Genomic DNA, 24,998 nt, shown 5'->3' with positions numbered 1-24,998 from the left:
TTGACAGATGATAGATGGATCAAAAAGATTCTGGAATGGTGACCAAGACAAGAAGCACATCAAGCAGAGGACGACCACTGACTAGATGGACGGATTATACAAAGTGCATCAGCACAAATTGGATGCCAGAAGCTCATTATAGAAATATGTGAAAAATTTTATGTGAGGCCTAGGTTTAGCAGTGGACAAATATAGGCTAATTGATGATTATCACGTCATGTCGACCTCGTTTGGTCTTATCACGTACGGTCAGTTGAATACAAACGCGAAGGCCAATAAAACGTCTCCAGAATTTTTTCCACCTAAGTGAAAATATTTAAATTACTGATACAAGTTGTAAATAGTAATAGTAAGTAAATTATTAGAAAAGAATTCAAACCAAGAATCAACTATTTTAATGATAAGGAAGGTAACTTACTTACCAACAAAGAGGATATCCTGTTACGATGGGTAGAGCACTTTCGAGAGTTGCTGAAAGGGGAACCTACTAACAATATAGAGCTGGAATATCGAAATGAGGAACTCGTGGAACTCACTCGGTAGATGAAGTGAAAATATTTATAGAAAAACTAAGGAACCACAAATCCCCAGGCAGCGATGGCATCCCAGCAGAGTTATTTAAGCACGGTGGAGAGCAGCTTACCAAGGTGATGCGAGAAATTGTTTGTAAAATTTGGTCTGAGGAGCAAATCCCTGAAGAATGGAGCTTAGGCTTAATTTGCCCGTTACACAAAAAGGGAAACCAATTGCACGAGAGATTGAAGCCTTATACCGAAACGTTTCTATGAGAATATCAGGCAGGATTCAGGCATGGACGTTCAACCATTAACCAGATCTTTACACTACGACAGATCCTCGAAAAAGCGCAAGAGTTTAACATAGATATGTATCATATTTTTGTCGATTTTAAAGCGACATATGACAGTGTCTTAAGACTAAGTCTTTACAACGCTATGAATGAGTTAGGAATTCCAAAAAAACTCATACGTTTGATAAAAGTGACAATGGCGAAGATGCTATCAGCAGTAAAAATTTAAAACGACTCGTTAACCCCATTTGAAATACATAGGGGGTTAAGGCAGGCAGATGCGCTGTCAGCTTTTTAATGTCGCCTTAGAAAAAGTTGTACGAGACGCTAATTTAGATAGCAGGGAACAATATTTAATAGATCAGTCCAAATTCTAGCATATGCAGACGACGTGGACATTATAACAAGAACCAGGGTGAGAACTGCGGAAATCCTAACCGAGCTAGTAGCAACAGCAGAACGAATGGGGTTACATATAAATCAAAATAAAACCAAATTCATGGCGACTAATACAAACACAAGAGCTGGAAATGTTGACGCAAAATTAATCATCAATGACCAAAATTTCGAAGCAGTCAAAGAGTTCATATATCTAGGGACATCGGTTAACCCCAATAGTAACACATCTGAGGAAATAAAAAGGCGAATAATAATTGTAAACAGGCGTTATCATGGTCTATCAAAGTACTTAGCTAACAAACGTCTGTCTCAAAAAACTCGTATAAGGCTGTATAGAACACTGATAGTCCCCGTTCTCACATATGGATCAGAGGCATGGACGCTAACTAAAACAGATGAATCCGCTCTATGGATTTTTGAAAGAAATGTGCTCCGCAAGATATTCGGAGCGGTCTGTGAGAGTGTGAGAACGGAATATGGAGGCGTAGATATAACTTTGAACTGCAGAATATCTACAAGCATACGTTTGGTGGTAAAGATATTACCACTATAATTAAGCGAAACCGCCTGCAGTGGGCAGGACATGTAGCCCGGGCCCCTGAATCGAACATGATAAAAAAGATTCTAACAGCGCAACCCGTGGGAATGAGAAGACTGGATAACTGGGACTGGGTAACACAAGATGCCGAGAAGATCGGAGTCGGCAACTCAAACATGCAAGCAAGGGACATAACAGAATGGCGTGGAAAGCTTGAGAAGGTCGAGGCCCTCTAAGGGCTGTAGCACCAAGATGATGATGATGATGATGATACAAGTAATTAAAATTGTTGACTGTGATGTAGCAACCTTTGTGGCATAATTAAATGGTCTAAACCCAGTAATTTAATTATGGCAAATTCAGAAAGTTTGGATGAAATTACTTTCATCCCCAAAATATTAAACGTAAACTCGTAAACGCCGTACTTAGTGGCCGTCATGCCACTCCAAATTCAAAAAATAAACCCGCTTGAAAGAACCTTCATTTAGGCAACCAACTTTATCTTAGTGTAATGTGTTTTGTTTATAATTAAATAAATAATTAATTATTTTATTTTTAAATATATTCTAATACTTTAATTAATAAACATCACTAGAGCTTTAAAAACATTAAGACGTTTTTTTAAATGGAATTAAGCCACAATTTATTGTTACTAATGAAAATGACATTTTACAATTGATAAGGCTGAATGCTCGAATAAATGAATTTTGATCAAATAAAAGGCAGATATCGAGCATAGTTTAATAATTAAATCTTGCCCAAGTTGGTACTTTCGCTTCCTAGAGCATCTTCAGGGGCATCTAAAATACGTGAAATCCAAGAAACGTTTTTTTTTCGTTTCTTGGCTTATTTCAGATGCCCCTGAAGATGCTCTAGAAAGCGAAAGTACTTGGGCAAAATTTAATTATTAAACTGGGTTCGATATCTGCCTTTTATTTGATCAAAGTTCATTTTACAATTGTTTTGCGTTAAATTAGGAAGCTATTGTTATAACCTACAGTTGTTTTGACAAGTTTGTTTGCCAATTTGACAAGTTTATTTGCCAATTTGACGGGTAACTTATTTGGCCTCGATCTTGTAGAAACATAGTCAAGTTTTGAGTTGAAAATTCTGAGGGTCGTCATCCTATCTTACCCTCAGCCCTCAGGATGACATCCTTTTTATGTGTTTATGTATTATGTCTAATTGTAGATAGTTTGTCTCTGATTTTCTATTAATCCATTAATGTTGGTATATTCTTTTAGTATTGACATCCAGAGCGTCCTACATTCTGCTTATTTTTGCGGGCTTGCTACACGTTTTTATTCATTAAGCAAAATGAGAGCCGCTTCTTTGTCTTTTCTCTTTTTCATGTGTGTCTCTTTAATGACTATTAATGCATCTTTGGATTGTACACTGTGCTCATTCTCCCAGGCATGTTTTTATATCTATGATTTGTCGAAATCTCTGTTTTTGATGTTTGTTTCATGGTCGTTTATCCTGACACTTACTGGTCTTGCGGTATCTCCCACGTAAAAATTGTTGCATTCACAGCGTATTTTATAGATACAGTTCTTTGATCTATAACATTCTTTTAAGAACCATATGTTGTTTTTTGTATTTAAATTTAATAATACAAATTTTTTCATTATTTTTGTCGTTGCAACCAGACATTACTGAAACCCTATCCAAAAAAGCCAACGTTAAAATTGGATGACGTGCAGTGACCTTAATAAAAGATAATTCATATGGCTCTATGTGCCCTCCGAAGCAAGGTGGCGGCTCGTTTAAATTAGAAATTGAAAAATTTTCTTGGTGTCCGTGTTGTGAATCAAATCCAGAACTTCCAGCTCTTGTTAAGCCAGTAACAGCCGCTGAGCTACGGCCGCCATCCATTAGGTAAATTGCAGAATTTTTTCATTGAGAAAAGAAGAATAATCATGAATAATGGGAGTGTATATTCATTATTTTCATTAAAAATTTTCCTTTTGTGAATATTAATTTATAAACAACTATAAAATTACAAAAATGAACAGTTGAACTTTTGTTTTAATTAATGCAGTTTTATTTTTTTTATAAATTCCAGGTGAACAAGTTTGTGTTTTTAAGTGATCTACAATAATTATTATATTGGCTATGAGCACGTGTATTTGGTTGTACAGTAATTTCCAGTCCGTCAAAATGCCAAAAACCAATTTTATTTAATAGAATCAACTACATTAACGTTTATATAAGCGCACATCAAAACAATACAAATCAAGTTAAAGAAAAATGTTACTACCTGTATACGTTATTATTGTAAACAATCTTTTTATTTTTTAATTGTAAATAATCTCTTTAATTAATCGATATGCGCGAACTGTAGGAAAAAATTTCTAGCTGAAATGACTAATCCTTACCTCTAAAGTGAACGGCATATACCTTCCGTCCGATCTGACTAATGCTGGATAATTGTCTTGGTCAACTTCAGTCGTATACGTGAGGCATTCCAGAGGAGTGGCTGCTCTGGAGTGGGGTGACGGTTCCGCCCCTTCATTCTGAGAGGCGGGGCTATACTGTTGTCTTGGATCTTCTCCATATGCAACTACAAAGCAAAAGTGTATTGTTAGTGATCTACTTTCAGGGGTACTTGGCAATTGAAATAATTACGTATGGAAATATAAAATGCGTCATGAAACAGAGACGGACTTAGTTCTGGTATATAATTTTATATTATACAATTATTTTTCTATACAAATAATTGATTTGAGACATAAAAATATGAATTTGTGTTCAAACGCTAAACTTAAAACATAATTTTTGTTGAGCTATGCATTATAAAAAACCGAATTATCTTGAATAACGTAAATATAAGTTTATACTAATAGGGTTTTTAATTTTTTGTTAATTTACTTAAGATGTGTTATTGCAATGGGATATTACAACTTTTACGAAAATAATTATAGATATAGAGGAACTCTCCTTAAAGGAAATAGAGTTATTAACAGGAACAATGAGAAATATATAATTCTTCTTTGCTAAAAACAAAATTTTTGTTCTTTATTGTTAAAGAAGAAAATTCTTCCCAGAAGAATTTTCAAGGAATGAATTTTTTGTTTGCTTAAGCTATAATAAAGCATAATGAGTTTGGAACATAGAAGGAATCTGTTTTTAGTTGTTGAATAACATGTCTTAAAACAAAATCATATTATTAAGTGTGAAAAAAATATTTCGAAATAAGATGTGAGTGCCGATAATGTGCAATGTTTTTTCTTTGGTAATTTTCCTTGTAATATTGACTTCCTTGTAGACAATCGAACCAACTATTCAGTAAATTTATAGTTTCACTTGACCAGAATGTTTCTAATAAAATACCCGAAGTTTTCACCGGTGGTTCCAGGTATTGGAAACCCTTCAGAAAACCAAAGCAAAAGTTTAAAAATAAACAAATTATCTTCCAACTAGAACTGTTCTATAAATGAAGCAATATGGAGAAATAAAAATATCGGGAAAGAAATAAAATACAGAATTTACAAAACAGTCATCAGACCCATGCTTGAAACAGCAAAGAAGAAAACATCGATGGTAAGACACTATGAGAGAGAGATAGAAGTACATATATACGACGGGGATGCAAGGTGGGGAGCATCAAGTACTGGGTAAGAAATAGAAGAGTAGAATTCAACGATCATATATGCATTATGACAACAAATAGAGGAGTAAGGATAGCGAGAGACAGTTCCCCAATAGGAAGACGATCAGTGGGAAGACCACGAAAACGATGGAACGACAACTTACTGGAGGCACATTGAAAAACGGTGAAGTGTCTACACAAAAAAAGAAGAAGAAGATATAACTATTCCGCCCCGAAAACCGTGATACCTTGTCGTGAAGAAGGATCTTTTACAAACACAAAGTCACAAGACAAAATTAAACCGCAAAAAAGAAACAGCAAACAAGGAAAAGGACCAATTTACTGTCGATTTTCGGCAACTATGGAACTGAGTGCTGTTAGGATCCCAAGACAAGGATGAACAACTGAAAGTAGCCAGGAAATCCAGGCTAGGAAGTCAGGTCCTGCAGGTAGGCATGACTGACACGGTAGGTTAAAGCTTTGAATACTCTCGCTAAGTTTAATGCTCACTGCGCTACTAGGGAGTTTTGATCTCTCAGATTCTGTGTGTTGGCTACCTATATTAAATCACCTTGATTATTTAGTTATGTAACGTCAGCGTCTTAGCTCTTCTACTATAGGTATTACCATTATTGCTGTTTTGTTATTGTATTTTTTTTAATGATTTTTTCAGAAAATAAAATAGTATTTGAAAAAGAGAATCCACTAGACCAAGACCAACTCCCTTGATCTCTCTACGAAGTACTTTTCTTCAATCAAATGATCCTTATACGGTCATACCATTGATTTAAACTAATCAACCATCTGTGTACAAAGAGATATAATATCAACATGTTTTTGATAAAATTTATTACTATCTACTTCGCTTTTATCATTAATTCACAAGATAACTTTGTATATTATTACATCAGTTATCACTGGATAAGTTTAGCACAAGTTCAAATGTCAAAACTCGACGTGGTCAGTAGCTATTTAAAACTGTGTATAAAATTAATAAATTTGCAATTTTAGTTCTACATATTTCGCAAGCAATATTTTCAAATTAATTTTATTCAGATTCGTATCTGTAGGCAAACGATTATTGAAAAATAGCTTTGGCTTTGGAACAGTAGTTCCATGCTTTTATTCGGAAAAGTTATTTGATTATAAGTCAAGTTTATAAAAATATATAATGAAAAAACCATTAGACAAAAACAAAGATATTTCAAAAGGAAAATTATCATTTTGTTTGATGCTTCCTTAATAGATTTTAATACACTGCCGAACATAAAATTAGGGTCACCTCGTAATTTGAATTTATTTAAAAAATTATTATTCTTTTTTAACTACTTTCGGGTGTAACATAGTTTACTAATGGATTACTTGAAAAAAATTGTTGTTGTTTCGATAAGTCCTTGAGATAAAAAGGGTCCCTTAGATTAGATTAGATTAGATTATGTGAGGTCGTTAAGGCCATGCGGCCTCACCACACTTCGACCTATAGAGATCTTTTGTGCATACCTTAATCTAGTTAAACTCTAGAATGCCAATACTTAGGATGAAGTTGATTAGCTTCCTAGGTGACTTGTTTTCTATGTCAGAGGACGCCAGACTGACCTCTCCTAGGAATTTTAGTCGTTTGCAGAACAGTGCTACGCAGTTGCATAGTATATGTTCTGCCGTTTCTTTTTCATTGTGACAGAAACGACAGTTCTCTATCTGATTTGTCCATCTTCTTGAGATGATATCTCAGAGGGCAGTGACCAGTAAGAAGGCCAGTGACCATTTTGATATCTTTTTTATTTATTTCGAGAAGGCAGTTTGTTGCAGTAGGCGACACTTTTATGAGCCTTTTTGCTTGCCTTTGTCCTGGTGTGTTAGACCAATATGATCTTAGTTGATTTAGTTCCCAGGTACGGAGTTCCTCTCTAATGTGGCTTTTCGATAGTCCACAGAAGGGTTCCGGACCCTGGAATGGGGTATTAGCTCCTTCTTTTGCGAGGCTGTCAGCTTCCTCATTTCCTGCAATTCTCTTGTGACCTGGCACCCACATCACAGTTACATTGTTGCGTTCCAAACCAACTTTGACTCACATGTAAATGACTTTAGAGCCTTTAGGGCGGCTTGGCTGTCTGATAAAATAAAGACTTTTGCCCTATGGGTGTCTCGGTTGAGACATTCTTGGGCACTTATGTCTATAGCATGTATTTCTACCTGGAAGATACTTGGGGCGTTTCCAAGAGATTTAGATGGGATGCCTGAAATTGGGCCCAGTAACTCCCACTCCTGCCCTTTCATCTATCTTAGATCCATCCGTATACCATACGAGTGAACCTTCTTCCACTTTTGGTTCAATTTCTTCACCCATTTGGTAGTTTTTTATGACCACTTCAAAGGATAAAAAGGGCCCCTTAATCTAATTATTAAAAAACATTATCAGTATAGTTTTTGTTTCTGTGGTTCTGTTGTGGCGGCAAGAATAATTGTGGCAACGTTCGAAGATGGCCACGGTCAGCGCGAAAATGCGGGAAACTTCTTTGGTGTAATTCTCTCTAATGAGCAACGAGTATGTCGACGATGCGAAGAGACCGATCTGATTACTCAAAGACCTGGTTCAGGTCGAGGCAGAATTACAACGGCTAGAGATGACCACTTTGTCGTTTCTAGTGCTTCGAGAAATCCGGGACGGTCACGGTAGTTTCCCTTCGAAATCATCTGCAAGAAGAGAAATGTAAACGTAAGTGAATGAACAGTTATTAGGTGACTTCATGCTGCTGATTTATGTTCGCGAATAGAGTAATTGGACCGCCGCTTTCCCGTGAACATTGAATTGCCAGATTGAATTTTGCACGAGAACACTTGACTTGGACAATACAGGATTGGAGTCGTGTATTGCTTTCCGACGAACGGAGATTCTGTCTTACGGGCTTAGACAAAAGTGTGAGAGTGTGGGACGTCCAGGAGAGAGATATGTTCAAGCATGTGCTGCCGAGCGACTTCAATTTGGTGGAGGGTCAGTTATGGTATGGGGAGGCATATCTTTTGGCGCTGGCACGAAGTTAATCTTTTTCGGGAATAGGACTTTGACTGCAAATTTGACAGGTTTAAAAAGGCCAAGTTTTGCCGTTTATGGTTATTCTTGGAGATTGCACAACATTTATGCACGATAATGCACGGCCCCGCACTGCTCAGATAGTTACTGAGTATCTTGATGAGGTTCAAATCATACGATTTGTTTGGGCTGCTTGCAGTCCACATATTAATCAGATAGAACATGTATAGGATGCGATGAAGAGACGTTTACCGAGTCATGTGCCGGTCCCCCGAAGTTCAAGAGTGCTTGGCGACATATTGGTGCAGGAATGCAACAATCTTTAGCAGAATTTCATCCAAAATCTAATCCCAAGCAAGCCTCGTCGTTTCCAAGCCTTTATCACTGCCAGAGTAGGGAATACTCGCTACTGAATTTCTTTTGTCTCAACAAAAAGCACTTCAAATTAAAATTGTCCCTTTTCAATATATTGGAAAATTGTATATTTTAATTAGGTACTTTCAATAAACTTTGAAAGCCAAAAACATTGTTTTCTTTGAGCAATCCGTTAGTAAACTATGTTATAACCAAAAATAGCTAAAAAGGAACAATAATTTATAAAATAAATTCAAATTACAGGGTGACCCTAATTTTATGCTCGGAAGTGTATGTTCTGTAAATATAATTATAGTGAATGAGATTGAGATTTTTAGCTAAATCATGCAGGAAATTTATGCTCCAGTTCCACAAAACAGCGGGTATGTTTTTATATTCTACCTATACCTGTTTATTTCAGCATCATCATGTTGCGATATTTGTAGTGATATTTCTTACGGATACTTTTTTAATTCTTTAAGAAACTTCAGTTTCTAGCATGTGTTGTTGGATCTTGTTGGAAATACACATTTTGTAGTTCATCGTCATTCAGTTGATTGTTGATTTAAGGAATATCTCACTGAAATATTGTGCAGTAGTAGTAGACTTTTTCGATGAACACCACCCCACACCTAACATGTAACGAACTAACATATCCAGAAAGATAAAAATAAAGCTTCTATAGTGTACTTAGAGAAAAATAAATACGATTATTTCAGAGGTCGTGTCACCGAATAACAAGAGATAACAGAAGCTTTATAAACTTAAAATATGAAAGGAATAATACCTTTTACTACAAACTCTCTTAGAACCAATGACTTACAGATGTACAAATATGAAACACTTCTTCTTCTTTTTATGTAGGCATGACTCTGTTTTTTAATGTGCCTTCAGTAAGTTGTCGTTCCATCGTTTTCGTGGTCTTCCTACTGACCGTCTTCCTATTGGGCATGAACCGTCTCTTGCCGTCTTTACTACTCTATTTGTTGTCATACGGATCATATGATCGTTTCATTCTACTCTTCTATTTCTTACCCAGTTCTTGATGTTCTCCATCTTGCATCTACGTCGTATATCTGTACTTCTAGTTCTGTCCCATTGTGTTTTACCATCAATTTTTCTAAATGTTTTCATTCCTGCTGTATGAACATCCATATCTAACATCCTTTTTGTCCTCGCTGTGTCAGGTTGTGATTCTGCCGCGTATGGCATTATTGGTCTGATCACTGTTTTGTAAATTCTGCCTTTCACTTCTTTCCCAATATTTTTATTTATGCATATTGTTTCATTCAGGCAACCTGCGGCTGTTTGCTCTATTCACTTAATCTTTCACTTCAGTTTCGAGCGTCCCATAGCTAGATAATGTGATGCCTAGATATTTAAACTCCATCACTTGTTCTATTATCTGACCTGCCAGCTCTATAAGTTATTTTTATCCCATTTGGTATCCTTTTTTAGTTCTTTCTTTTTTTATTATTTCATCCATAAACAGGTTGAACAATAGAGGACTCAAGGAATCTCCCTATCTTATCACATTACCAGCTTCAATAGAGTCGATTAGTTCTTCTTCTACTTTTACTTTTATTATGTTGTTTTGGTAGATATTTTCGATCGTTTTGATTATTCTTAGAAGTATCTCTCTTGTGTACAATAAGTGGACAACGTGTTTTAATTTGACCCGGTCAAATGCCTTCTTAAGGTCCACGAAACATAGATATACCGGTTTGTTGTATTCTAATGGTTTTTCTTGTACTTGCCTCATTATAAATATAGCTTCGGTGCATGATATTCTCGACCTAAAACCTTGGAAATATGGAATACGAAACAGGAAATAAATGGTTGGCAAATTCATCCATTCCAGATGGTTAAATAAATAATAACTTAGCTTAACTAAGAAACAGAGAAATCTTGAATGGAATACAATACCCAAAGATGAAGGAAAACAACTTTGTAGAAAACTATAATTTAGAAAACAACATATCTACATATGATCCCCGTAATGTCTAAGGATAATAGATAAATATTTTACATAGATATATTTATTACTTCGTTGCAACTATTGGTATTCTACTGAAAATATTTAAAAAGGAACGAAGATCGAAAATAAATCAAGGAACATCTAAAAAATTATCTACAAATATACAACTTGCGATCTATGTTGATATCTTTCTTATCACCTATCATGTTTTAATAAATATAAAAGACATTAATTCATATTAAAACTACAATCACCTGCTTCGTGGGAATTGTAGATTATTCGTAGATATAGCAATTATATTTTGGTAGGTCAGTGAGTAATTTGGGTATCATAATGATAATTATTATCGTGAGAATGTGATAAAACGTATTTATAAGTAACTACTACTAGCGAAAAAATGAACGACATGAATTTCTCAGATAATGGAGGAATATAGTAAATTTATCGAATAGTTATCGTTGTTTGTTATTATAAGCTATTGTATATTCTCGTAATTTATTACCATTAAAAATTAAATTAAACTGTTAAAACAATATATTATGAAAATAATTAGGACATAAAATATTTTAAAATCTTTTTTGTTGTAGTATTAACATAGCCTGGGTGATATAAATTTAAATGCAGAAAATGATGCCGCGCTATTATAAGAACGAATTTACCGGAAAACCCAAAAGTGTTGAAAGTTCTTTTAGAGACTTTAGCATCAGTATTGCACAAAATGGGTAGCTAATTATATTATCATATCTTTAATAAGAGGTCCAATAAGTAGGTTCTACACGATTTCAGTTCAAAATTGGTGCATATTAATACGGGAAGATGTTTTATTGCAGTGTTCTTCATTTATTCTAAATATGACAAGATCGTCTTCGTATGTGCACTCTGAAATCCAGACCGTTCTAAGTTTCGATGTCCAACATTTAATTCCAGTGTTTCTGCTCTGTTTTCCTTAATTGTCATGTTAATAAAAATAAGAATCCAAGCATTCTTGGATCGTTTCAACTTGCCTTTACAGCGATTATCAATCTAACCAAAAGTAATGATTTATAAAAAATTATTAAATTAGAAGGTGGAGCATCTTTTACTTATATACGACAATAAAACACAAGCGTTAAATGGAATGTTGAAATGGACCACTGACTGGGAATAGTAAGAAGATTCTAGAAGTCTTTGGAAGTTACAGAAATATTCTAGACTAAATAAATGATTGCTACATACAGGATCCGACATGACCTTAGTCGTACGTTATTTGAAAGTGACGAGGTTCACGTGGATATTTTTGGTTGTTGTATTTGAGTTTTAACCAAATAAACTGAAGTTTTATAATAGCTGAATAGTCAAATTCAACAGTTCTTTTGAAGAAACCCCAGGTAACAATATATTAAAATAAAATAAAGCGTACTTCATTAAATATGAACTGTTTCGAAGAGCGTTTATCCTGCTCTAATTTGTGATTTCTTTGAAGCTTTTTTGTATATATTCGTTCTCCTATCAGAACAGTGTATAATGTATTTTTTAAGATCAATATTCCGAAGTGATAAATGTCCGTATCTGTTGATAATACAGTTACAAAACTTCAAATTTTTTATCGAACCCTTCCAAAACATTATCGCGTTTCTCAAACCATTAATCTGTCAAGACATCCACCGTAACTGTATCCCTTACATCAATTTAAATATAGTGTTTTTAGTAATAAGCTTTTCAAAAAACCATCAATAATCTCATTAGGCCACCGAAACCATTCAAGTAATGGGAATAGGGCTGAAGAGTAAATAAACGGAGTCCACAAAGGTCGACTTCGATACGCCTATTAGCCACTTACATTAATAATCCACTGATTTATACGGTATAATGTGTATAATATGTATGTACGCCTGTTTTCTTATTTGTATATATAATAAGCCGAAATTAATGCTTTTTTCATGCGTCCAAAAATATGTCACAAGTAGGATATTTATGAACATCGAGTTTTTCATGAATATAATCAACAGCAATAAATTAAATATTCAACTCTTTCGAATATGTTTGTTGTAACTATGTAAAAACACAAATGAATCGTTTTAATGTAGAATAACTGTAGCAGGATTTAAACATTGTCATTTTTTATACATTTTATTTATTTTTACTTATTTTTGTGAAATCATTAAAACAATCAGAAAGACAAAAACGTGGAAAGAAAAAATAGATAAGGGGAAAATAGTTTGGAAAAAACTATTATTTCTTGTATATATATATATATATATATATATATATATATATATATATAGAAAAGAAATTTAATCTTTGCAGATTAGTTAAATAGTAAACTCTTAAATATTGGGGAAATCTGCAAGAAATACTCTAATGTGTATCAATTGTTTCGCCGAACGTTTTCGCCAAAGAGAATTAATTTGGCTTCTTCAGGGCTGAAAGAGAATAAATTATAATTAGCTACCATATATTATCTATTAAAACATTATTGATCTTACCGTAACTTAGAATTGTAGAGTTAGAATATTAAAAAACTTTGCTAGTAACATAGTGGTGTTTTTTGTTACTATGTGCAAAAAAAGTTTTTTATAAGAATTGAAATGTATGGTAGCTTCGAACTTGACACGTAAAGGCTTACCCAAGGTTAATCGAAAAACCCAATGCAACTACATTTAAAAGGAGGTAATTCTTTGAAATGTCGGCAATAACTAAATTTTGATTTTAAATAGTTAAAAGTGAGGTTCTGTTTAAGCCAGAACGCAAGCGCTGACAACTTCATTATAATTGGTATGAATCTTTATGTCATTAAGGTTCATTGGTAAAAAAACGAATAAATTTAAATCCCAGTAAAGGGAAATATAATTGTGATTTTCTTTATTTAATTATATTATATTGTTCATGTATTATTGAATCTTATTGAGACGTATCTAAGAAAAGCAAGGGAATGTTATATATTTTTTGTTAATGAAAATTAATTATAAAGGTATGTTAGTTGTTAATGGATATATCAGTCAAATTAGTAATCTGTGATATAGTATTGTTCTTGGTATCTGATTTAAGTAACAGGTGGTATATATCGTTTAGATTCTTGATGTCACTCTTAACATTAATGGAGAAATCGTTAAGAATTTCTCCATTAATGTTAAGAGTGACATCAAGAATCTAAGCGATATATACCACCTGTTACTTAAATCAGATACCAAGAACAATACTATATCACAGATTACTAATTTGACTGATATATCCATTAACAACTAACATACCTTTATAATTAATTTTCATTAACAAAAAATATATAACATTCCCTTGCTTTTCTTAGATACGTCTCAATAAGATTCAATAATACATGAACAATATAATATAATTAAATAAAGAAAATCACAATTATATTTCCCTTTACTGGGATTTAAATTTATTCGTTTTTTTACCAATGAACCTTAATGACATAAAGATTCATACCAATTATAATGAAGTTGTCAGCGCTTGCGTTCTGGCTTAAACAGAACCTCACTTTTAACTATTTAAAATCAAAATTTAGTTATTGCCGACATTTCAAAGAATTACCTCCTTTTAAATGTAGTTGCATTGGGTTTTTCGATTAACCTTGGGTAAGCCTTTACGTGTCAAGTTCGAAGCTACCATACATTTCAATTCTTATAAAAAACTTTTTTTGCACATAGTAACAAAAAACACCACTATGTTACTAGCAAAGTTTTTTAATATTCTAACTCTACAATTCTAAGTTACGGTAAGATCAATAATGTTTTAATAGATAATATATGGTAGCTAATTATAATTTATTCTCTTTCAGCCCTGAAGAAGCCAAATTAATTCTCTTTGGCGAAAACGTTCGGCGAAACAATTGATACACATTAGAGTATTTCTTGCAGATTTCCCCAATATTTAAGAGTTTACTATATATATATATATATATATATATATATATATATATATATATATATATATATATATATATAATTCAAAAATCTATCGAACGACATGCGCGAGAGGTCACGTTTATTGCAGATTCAGATTTTACATAAAAAACTGTGTTCAGCACCATAAAAATTAGTTTGCAGACTTTTGGTACTGTACTTATGGCTCTGTATTTGTTTTTCTGCGATTATAGCGCCATCCATCAAGAATAAAAAAGTTTTAGATAAAACTTGTTTACTTTTTTACCTAAAGTCCGAATCTGCAATAAAAAATGGGGTTTTCTAGTAAGATGTTAAAGTTGCTCCCGAACCACCCTCAGGGACTGAGACTGGGGCGTCATAATTGGTGTTATTCGATAGATTTTTTAAAAATATTCACGTTTTTTATGTCTTTCAATCCGATGTAAATTTCGCCAAATATTCCACCGTCCCATTTCTTTGATACCCTCTATCGTGCAAAATCATGGTCAATAAATGCAAAAATAAATAAATAGAATTGAAGCATGAGAAATGTGGATTTTGGGAAGACTAATAAAGATATCGTGGATGGACCGAGTTACCAATAAGAGGAATTTTAGACAGGCTGGAATAGGCCAAGCACTTTTGAGGTACAAGCTTTTAGGTCGGGAAGATCACCGACGCTATATTTATAATAAGGCAAGTGCAAGAGAAATCGTTAGAATACAAAAAACCAGCATATCTATGTTTTGTGGACCTTAAGAAGGCATTCGATTGGGTCAAATTAAAAGACATCCGCTTATTGTACGCAAGAGAGATGCCTCCAGGAATAATCAAAAAGATCGAAAATATCTATAAAATAAAAGTAAAAGTAGAAGAAGAATTAACTGACCCTATTGAAGCTGGCAAAGAGATAAGACAGGGAGATTCCCTGAGTCCTCTATTGTTCAACCTTACTATGAAATAATAAAAAAAGTACGAACTAAAAAAAATACCAAATGGGAGAAAACCAACTTAAAATAATCTACTACGCAGACGACGCAATACTACTTACTCTCTCAGAGTAAAGATGATTTACAAAGTATGCTGCACCAATTTAATATAACCGCCAGAAAATTTCACATGTTAGTTTCCTCAAAAAAGACAAAATGCATTTTCTAACAGCAAATTTACTAAGATGTAAATTGGAGCTGGTAGGTCAGATAATAGATTAAGTGATGGAGTTTAAATATCTAGGCATCACATTAACTACCAAGAGAAAGTTCGAAACAGAAGCGGAAGATCAAGTGAATAGAGCAAACAGAGCCTCAGGTTGACTGAATGAAACAATATGGAGAAATAAAAATATCGGAAAAGAAATAAAAGGCAGAAATTTACAAAACAGTCATCAGACCAATAATGAAATACGCGGCAGAACCATGACCTGACACAGAGAGGACAAAAAGTATGTTAGAAACAGCAGAGATGAAAACAATTAGGAAGAATGGTATTAAAACACTGTGGGATAGAGCTAGAAGTATAGATATATGACGTATATGCAAGGTGGGGAACATCAAGAACTGGATAAGAAATAGAAGAGTAGAATGGAACGATCATATAAGCCGAATGACATGAAATAAAGTAGTAAAGACGGCAAGAGTCGGTTCTCCAATAGGAAGACGATCAGTAGGAAGACCACGTAAACGATGGAACGACAACTTACTGGAGGCACATTGAAAAACGTCAGAGTCATGTCTATATAAAAAGAAGAAGACTGTTGAGTTTGGTGAAACCGAAGATTCCGGGTCCATTTTCCGGCTGAGGGGGGAAACCTTAGAATAGTTTATGAAAACAGCAACTGAAACACCTACACGCTACTAAGAACATGGCACAGCAAGAAGAATACATCGCTAAATTTTTGCTTTTATCCCATATTTGTTACTTTTTTATTCGGTACGTTGTACAATAGAGTTTTGAACGCTGATTGTTTTCTTCTTCTTTTTCTGGTACACTCCATTACTGGAGGTTTGCGATCACTACATCAAAATGTTCTCTATTGTGAGCAACTCAGAATGCATGGTTTTTCTGCCTACCCTGCTTCGGCACTTATATTTTTCCTTCAATTATTATTCCTAGCAGGTTATCTTTCTCATTTCTTACTATGTGGCCTAGGTACGAGGTTTTTCTTTTCTTAATCTTGGTTATAAGTTCTAACTCTCTATTTACAAAATTGCATTGATGCCTTAAATTGGAGATGGGTATGATACTTAACCAGAAAAGGAAATGAAATATGTGACTCACTGCAGATAAAGAATAAGTAAAAGAAACAGAAAAAGACCAAGATTAAGATGAACATGACATAACCAAAGCTGGCGAAATAAATTGGATGGGGAAAATGTTAGATCATAACAACTAGAAAACCAAGAAGTAATCTTGAGAAATGATGACCATGATGAACATCTTTACTTTTTTTATGATGATTTTTTCTTTTCCTTCATTATATATTTGTCGAGTTTAATTTGCTATTTAAGTCAAGACCTAATTATTTGTATTTTTGGAGGCTACACATGTGTAAGTGTTAAGTTAGGTTTAATATGAGTAGCCTTTCCATTCGATCTAAGAGGTCTATTGTGGTTCATTACTAGGTTAAAGTTGTCCTTTTATCCCAGCCTTTTTAACAAAGTCTATTATGGTCTTTGGTGACAATTCTAGGAAGTCTTAGGACTCGAAATGGTAATGCTCAAATATATTGAGACTTCTCCTATTCAACTCTGTGCAGTTATGGAAAGAACAGTGTTCCGCCATCTCGTCTTCAGCCTGACAAAATCTACAATCCGCACTTTCTGTTAGTCCGATTTTATTCATATAAGCACTATTTGAGGCGACAGTGTATTGCTAGGAGACCTATGATAATTCGCAGACCATTCGCAGAGTAAACTTACTTTGCTACTTTTTCCAATCAGATTTTTCAGAGAGTTCTAAGGAGTTAATTTGCTTAGAATTCGAGTGCCTTAAATCCCGCCTGGCTATTCAATATAATATTTATATATTTTCTCGTTGATTTCCTCTTTACTAGTTCCTGCAGGCACATCTCTATAGTATAATTTGCTGCTTGGAAGTTAGTGGAGCGATTATCTAGGCTTAGCCTTGATTTCCCTCCGTATCCTCTAGCTCCGACTCCTTCATTGGTTTTAAAACTTATGTAACGGGGGGAGTTCAAGTATGACCTCCATGGAGGCGGTTGAGGTAGTCTACGTCCCTTTTATTTTGATCAAGCATGCTTGTCGTTGAAGCTTATTCAGCTTCTCTCTAGTAACTTTTGTTGCATTTAGACCACCATACTAATGCTCCATACGTAATTATAGGTCTGACTACATTCATATACAACCAGTACATCCTTTATGTCGAAGGATATATGGAAGATCATGTGTACGAAATCTGTTTGGGTTCCGTACTCCATGAGTTCCCACATATTCTTCGACATGTCAAAGGGGAAAGCTTCACTCTGTTGGATATTCTTTCCAGAAGGGCTTTCCATGCAAGCCACTTATCTAGTATTACTCCTAGATATTTGACATCTTTTTCCTCTTTGACAGTTTCTCCATGCTGGGAGGGCATCCAGATATCATCTAGGTTCGGTCTCCTTATTAAACTGACCACTACTGTTTTCCTAGGATTAAGAAGTTTTTCCATGTTGCACTACCTAGTAAAGGTATTTATTGTTCGTGTGTTAGTGTACAGAATGATGAATAAATATGACAAGATATGATTTTGCCTCATTTACTTTGACCTGTTTGCTGCAGTGGGTTAAGGAAAACTTACATGTTTGTTTGAAGTACTATACGACCTTGCGTAGCAAAGACAGCTGCAATGCAGCCAAACACTTTAAATGTATTAAATGATGTTAGAATGTCAAATGTAATAAGGGTTGCAGAGTTTCCCTGTAGTACACTCGAAGTGAAAATCTTTGCATATTTTTTATTCTACATTTATATGAAATTTCCTCTTACAATAAATACAATTAAATTATTTACAAAGTGGAATTCAAGTTATGTCAAGACACCCTGTAACTTTTTATCGGTTTTATTTAACGCTGTAACTCCACGTGATTGTGTCTATATACAAAAAATTTGTTTGTATAATACTCTTATCACATAGAAATTCAACTTCAAGAACTCACGTTTCCTATTAATTTGAAGAACTTCTGTTTATTTGTAACCTTATGTAAAATCATGTTATAAGTACTAGACCGGCTAAGTAACATTAGCATACTCCAGTTTCATTCTAACAAGTGACCGTGTTAAATTTTATGACCACACCTGAGACACGCTTTGTATTTGGAATCTGGTAAGTATAAAATCTTAACGTTCCATAATAACGTGCTATATTATGTGTTTATTAAGAAAAAGAAGGCAGAATTTTATGCTGTAAAATTCCCAAAGTCCTGGTTAGTAGAAATACCACGGGAAAATATATTTAAATAATAAAATAATTGCAGGTGAATCGAGATGAACACGTCCCTCGTACGGTAAAGTAACGAATCTGCAAAATTGAAATTTTACAGGAGAGCTAAAAAACATTTCAAGTTAATGTGAAAAATACAGTTAACAGGTGAACATCGTTCGATAAATCTGTGCCGTGTCCTTAACTAGTGCTATTATCAAATTAATAGGTATTTAATTTGAAAATAAACCAACCGATCTTCAAAAAAGGTAGGATCTAATTATTTATTATTATGAGTGAATCGGGGGGTGGTGTTGAGCCACCCCAGAATAATATATCATCAATGGATACGGAAGACAAAAGGTATATTAATTTAAATAATAGATATAAAATAAATGATTCAGGGTATTATAATGTCTTTGTAGAATCTACAGACAAAAACTTGTCCCGTTTATCACCAGTACGTGTCGGTCATTATCTATTTAAAAACCAATATTTTAAACACGATGTACTAGACATTAAACCTGTTGGCAGAAATAAGGTAAAAGTAATTTTTAAAACTTATACTTGCGCAAATTCTTTAATTGAACATGAGCTTATTAAGGATAATAAACTTGTAGCGTATATTCCATCATTTTTTACTCAAAAGAAGGGAATTATTAGAGAAGTCGATACGTTTTTGGATGAAAAGTATATTTTAGAAAATATTGTTTCAGATAAAAATGTTGTCGAAGTAAAAAGGTTAAAACGGAAAATAATTGATTCGGATAATGAAACAATTCTTGTACCTCGCCAGATGGTCATTCTGACATTTGAAGGAAATAGCATTCCTAAGACTGTTAATTTAGACTTGGTTAGGTTTAATGTTGAACAATATATATATCCGGTTGTTCAGTGTTTTAATTGCTTTCGTTTCGGTCATACTGCTCGGCAATGCAAATCAACATCAAATCGTTGTAAAAAATGTAGTCAAACTCATAATAATAATGAAACATGCACTAACTCCCTATTTTGTTTACATTGCAACTCCACTGAACACAACTCACTCTCTAAACAGTGTCCTGCATTTAAACACCAATACAAAATAAAATCAATAATGGCTTTAGAAAACACTACCTTTAAAGAGGCAGAAACCATAGCTAACAATCCTTCATACGCCAAGGTAACTACAAATAATAGATTCGGTATCCTCAATACTATACAAAATTTCCCCGCCTTAACCCCTAACATCCCTGAAGGTACAAATCAAAATCAATCCTATGTACCTACCATTAAAAAAACAAGAAACAAGCGTAAAGCTATATCTCCTACTGCGATCAAAAACGCACCAACTTTCCCAAGATTTCCAAATGCTACAAACACCTCATCCCAACCTATAATCCCTAATCCCTACAGGGACGAGTTTATGGTGTATAAAGAAAAAATAGAATGTAAAATAATCAATGAAATTCCAGCCTTGATAGAAAATATCATCAAGAAAATTAACCCTAAAATATTTTTACCTAACTTACAAAAAAATACAAAAGAAGAAATTGAAAAAATGTTGAACAACCTAACAGATATTGAAAGCGATGGGGAACAACAGGACATTTAACATACTGCAGTGGAACTGTCAATCTATAAATAAACATAAACCTAGTTTACTTAATTATCTCGAGCACAATGTTGTTGATGTCATTCTGCTTAATGAAACATGGCTTTCTAAAAATAAAAATTTTGGTTTAACAGGTTACAACGTTATCAGAAGCGATAGACCTGATGGTTACGGTGGTGTAGCCATCCTCATATCAAATAACCTTTGTTTTACTGAAATTAATGTAACGAAAAACTTTAATAAAGGTATTGAAACGTGTGCAGTTTTTATAGAACAAATTAAATTGGTAATCGTTTGTATTTATAAACCACCCAAAGTGATAGTCAATAATAGAGATTGGGAAAAGCTTTTAACTCAATTTAGTGGTAGGGTTGTCATTGGTGGGGACTTCAATGGACACCACAGTAGGTGGGGTTCCTTGAAGGATTCCGCTCAGGGCAAGTGTATAGTAGACGCGCTTGATAACAGTAATTTAGTTCTGCTAAACGACTGTAGACCGACCAAAGTAACAAGACCTAATGAACTTCCATCAATGGTGGATCTATCCCTTGTTACACCAAATCTAATTGGATATACCACATGGGATCCTGTTTCCGATACTCTGGGTTCAACTCACTTACCTATAGTAATCACCATCGACTTGGACTATCACCCATGTACAATAATTCCTTCATCCAAATGGAAAGAGTCTTCAGCAAACTGGAATATCTTTAAAGGCCATATAGAAAAAACATTATCCGAAAATATAACCGATAATATCACTTCAGCGGAACGTTTTGACTTCCTGTTAAAGACAATTGACGATGCTGCCTCATTTTCTATGAATATCAAAAATTCCTTTCAGCCAAAATCTCGAATTCCAGTCTGGTGGGATTATGAATGCAAAAATATGATCATTTCACGAAAAGTTGCATACAAAAGATACATTGAAGCATCAAATTTTGAAAACTATATTAAATACAAACAAATTCAAGCCAAAAGTAAACTCCTCTTTACAAACAAACAAAAAAGTTCGTGGATTAACTTTGTAAATACTTTAAACAAAAATACTCCCATCAGTAAAATTTGGAATTTTGTTAATAAACTAGTGAATAAAAATTACCGTACAAGACGATATCCCCTGCCAAATGAACTAATAGAAGAGTTGCTCGACAAATTTGCTCCGCCATATGTTGACCTTCCTATTCAGGATAACAATAAAACTAGTAAATACAATATTTTCCAGGAAAGTTTTGATATGATAGAATTTGAGGCTGCACTTAAGTCTTCAAAGTCCTCGGCTCCGGGGCGCGATCAAATTACTTATAACATAATATATGAATTACCTATTATAGCTAAACAAAGTTTACTAACAATTTTCAACGATTGGCTTTTCAATGGAAGATATGTGGATCATATGAAAGAAATAGTTATTTGTTTAATTCTTAAACCTAATAAAGATAAAACACTCTCCTCTTCTTACAGACCGATATCATTAATGTCTTGCATATGCAAGACATTTGAAAGACTTATTAAGACTCGATTAGAATGGCTTGTAGAACATTATAGTATCCTTCCAAGTACACAATATGGATTTAGGGCTAGTGTTGGTACACTGGATGCAATATCACATTTAGTTACCGACATTCAAATAACGTTTTCCAGAAACAATTATCTTGCTTGTTTGTTTTTAGACCTAAAAGGGGCATATGATTCTGTTAATTTATCCATTTTACACAAAAAACTATATGATATAGGATTACCTCAAAATATAGCGACTAATATTGTTCATCTTTATAATAATCGTGTTATATATATTAAAGATCATTTAAACCAACTACACGGTCCTAGAATTGCTCATACAGGTCTTCCACAAGGATCAGTTTTAAGTCCGTTATTGTTCAACATATTTTCAGCAAGTATTCATGGCATTTTTGACAACACAATCAATTGCATCCAATACGCTGATGACATATGCATCTATACAGAGCGTAACTCGTATACTGACTGCCTGGAGGCTCTGGAATCCATCATGCAAAACGTTAATAACTGGGTAAAAAATCATGGACTGACCATTTCCCCTGACAAATCAGCCACAATGATATTCACTAGACATAGGATTCGTACGCCTGACAAAATAAATTTGTCTGGATATGATATACCTATTGTCAAAGAATACAAATATCTTGGCATTCTTCTTGATCCCAAACTCTTATGGTCAAAACATGTGGAATATATAAAAAGTAGGTGTGAAAAAGGTATTAATATTCTTAAATGTGTTACTAATCGAAGATGGGGCGCTGACCCTAAAGTTGCATTGATGTTTTACAGAGCCTACGTGCGATCTATTGTAGACTATGGTTGCATTCTGTATGGTGCCGCCAGTAACACAAACTTATTAACTGTAGACCGCATTCAGTTTAAATGTCTAAGAATATGCTTGGGCACCATGAAGTCTACTCCTTGCCCTGTACTACTTGCTGAAAGTAATGAAATACCTCTTCAAAATCGTCGAGAAATTATGGCAATTAAACATATCCTGAAGCTAAGATTAAATAATAATAATCTACTTAGTCAACTGTATGAGTTATCTATTGAAAACCTCTCAAATAAATACTGGCGCATAAAAAATTCTCCTCCACTTGCTGATGCTTTCTTAGAAACTAATGAGTATCCTAATATCTATGGCAAAGAAAAAAGATTACCAATATATAAAGCTAATTTTCAGGTAACATTAAATAAACCAAAAGTCATTATACCAAAGTACACAGAATCCCCACAAATAAACTTTGTCTTACTTAGATCCATATTGAGTGACTATAATGATCACGTAATAATGTATACCGATGGTTCCAAAAAAGAGGATGGTGCCACAGGTTGCGCTGTTTACATTCCACATAAAAGCGAATCTTTGAAAATTAAACTTCCATCACATTGTTCAATATATACTGCTGAAGCGGTAGCTATCGAAAAAGCATTAGATTGGCTAGATTCACACAATTTAAATAAAGCAGTAATATTATCAGATTCATTATCGGTCATTAAAGGATTAAACTCAGATATGACTCAACATAAAAGAAATAATATTCTTTGTGCTATTAAAAATAAAACATATAGTAAAGATATTACAGTTATTTGGGTTAAAAGTCACATTGGTATCGAGGGAAATGAACTGGTTGACCAGCTTGCTAAAGATGCGACCCATGTTGGACTCTATATTCCCATATTTACATTGGAGGACTTACAACAACATTATTATAACAAAATTTTTATAAATTGGAAAGAAAAATGGAAAAACATAGCAACGAATTCAAATAATCAATATTATACTATCCACCCTACCTTGCCACAAGATGTTGACTATATTTTCAAATATGCAATGCCAAAGAAGTTAACAGCCACAATTACACGACTGAAAACTAATCACGGTGCATTCCCAGCTCACTTGGCTAAGTTAAATATTATCCCTTCTGGGGTGTGCTCATGCGATAATATATCACAATGTGACATCAACCATATTCTTTTTAAGTGCGATAAACATAGGTATGAAACAGATCAGCTGTATTCAAAACTATCAGAACTTAAAATTCAGACTCCCATAAACATCACCCATTTACTCTCCTTAGATAGTAGAGAAGTATACGAACTAATATGTAACTTTTTATTTAAAGTTGGTTACACTATTTAAAATCTAATATCTTACATTACAATTCTGTGGCTAAAGGACTAGTTTCCAAGCCAACTCACCAAACACACACACACACACATAATGTGAAAAATAGGGATATTAACCTAAATAAACGACATTTTTGTATTAGATTCTATAAATGTGTCTTTATATAATTAACTTAATCTAAAATTCAATATCCTTTATTAAAGCAACAAAACTCAGATTCGTTAGTTATCTTTTGCAAAATTATCCCTTAGTCCAATATACTTAGGCTAATGTAAAGTATTGAATATACTTTAGTATTTATATTAAGCACCATTTCCTACAATTAATTTAAAGCTTATATGCGAAAAAATTGATATACTTCACATAATCATAACATAGGTACTAACTACTAATAATAATTTTTATTGACAGCTACTAGGAAACATAATACAAAATAAAAAATATGAAAATAAAACCATGACCAAACACAAAACTTAAAAATTACAACAAAAAGCAATATAATTATATTGTGTCGTCATATTCAGATTCTTCTGAAATATCTGGTTCAGGCAGAGTATCCCTTATAAGAGTTTGGGTAGGAAGGCTTTCATAAAATCCATGGTATGCACGTGGAATCTGTAGATCTTCGCATAACTTTTTCAGTCTCTGTATTTGGCAATGGAAATGGGGAGGTGATTAGTATAAGGCGTAGCTGGTTTGAAGTTTGATGGACGACCTCGTTGTAATTTAAGTACATATTTGACAAAGGGTGTCGTTTCTTCATAGTT

At 33.7% G+C, this 24,998-nt stretch overlaps 1 protein-coding gene across 2 annotated transcripts in view; it reads right to left on the bottom strand.

The window, feature by feature from the left end:
• The window catches only part of LOC140435025 (uncharacterized), a 259,425-nt gene that overhangs the window by 126,725 nt on the left and 107,702 nt on the right, over nucleotides 1–24,998 (bottom strand). For both annotated transcript variants that reach the window (XM_072523690.1, XM_072523691.1), the window contains exon 2: nucleotides 4,124–4,308. In XM_072523690.1, the coding sequence (XP_072379791.1) occupies nucleotides 4,124–4,308 (185 nt within the window). The remainder of the gene's footprint in view (nucleotides 1–4,123; nucleotides 4,309–24,998) is intronic.

The sequence above is a fragment of the Diabrotica undecimpunctata genome, chromosome 2 (genome assembly GCF_040954645.1).
Source record: "Diabrotica undecimpunctata isolate CICGRU chromosome 2, icDiaUnde3, whole genome shotgun sequence".
NCBI lineage: Eukaryota > Metazoa > Arthropoda > Insecta > Coleoptera > Chrysomelidae > Diabrotica > Diabrotica undecimpunctata.
This window is presented reverse-complemented; position numbering and strand designations above follow the sequence as displayed.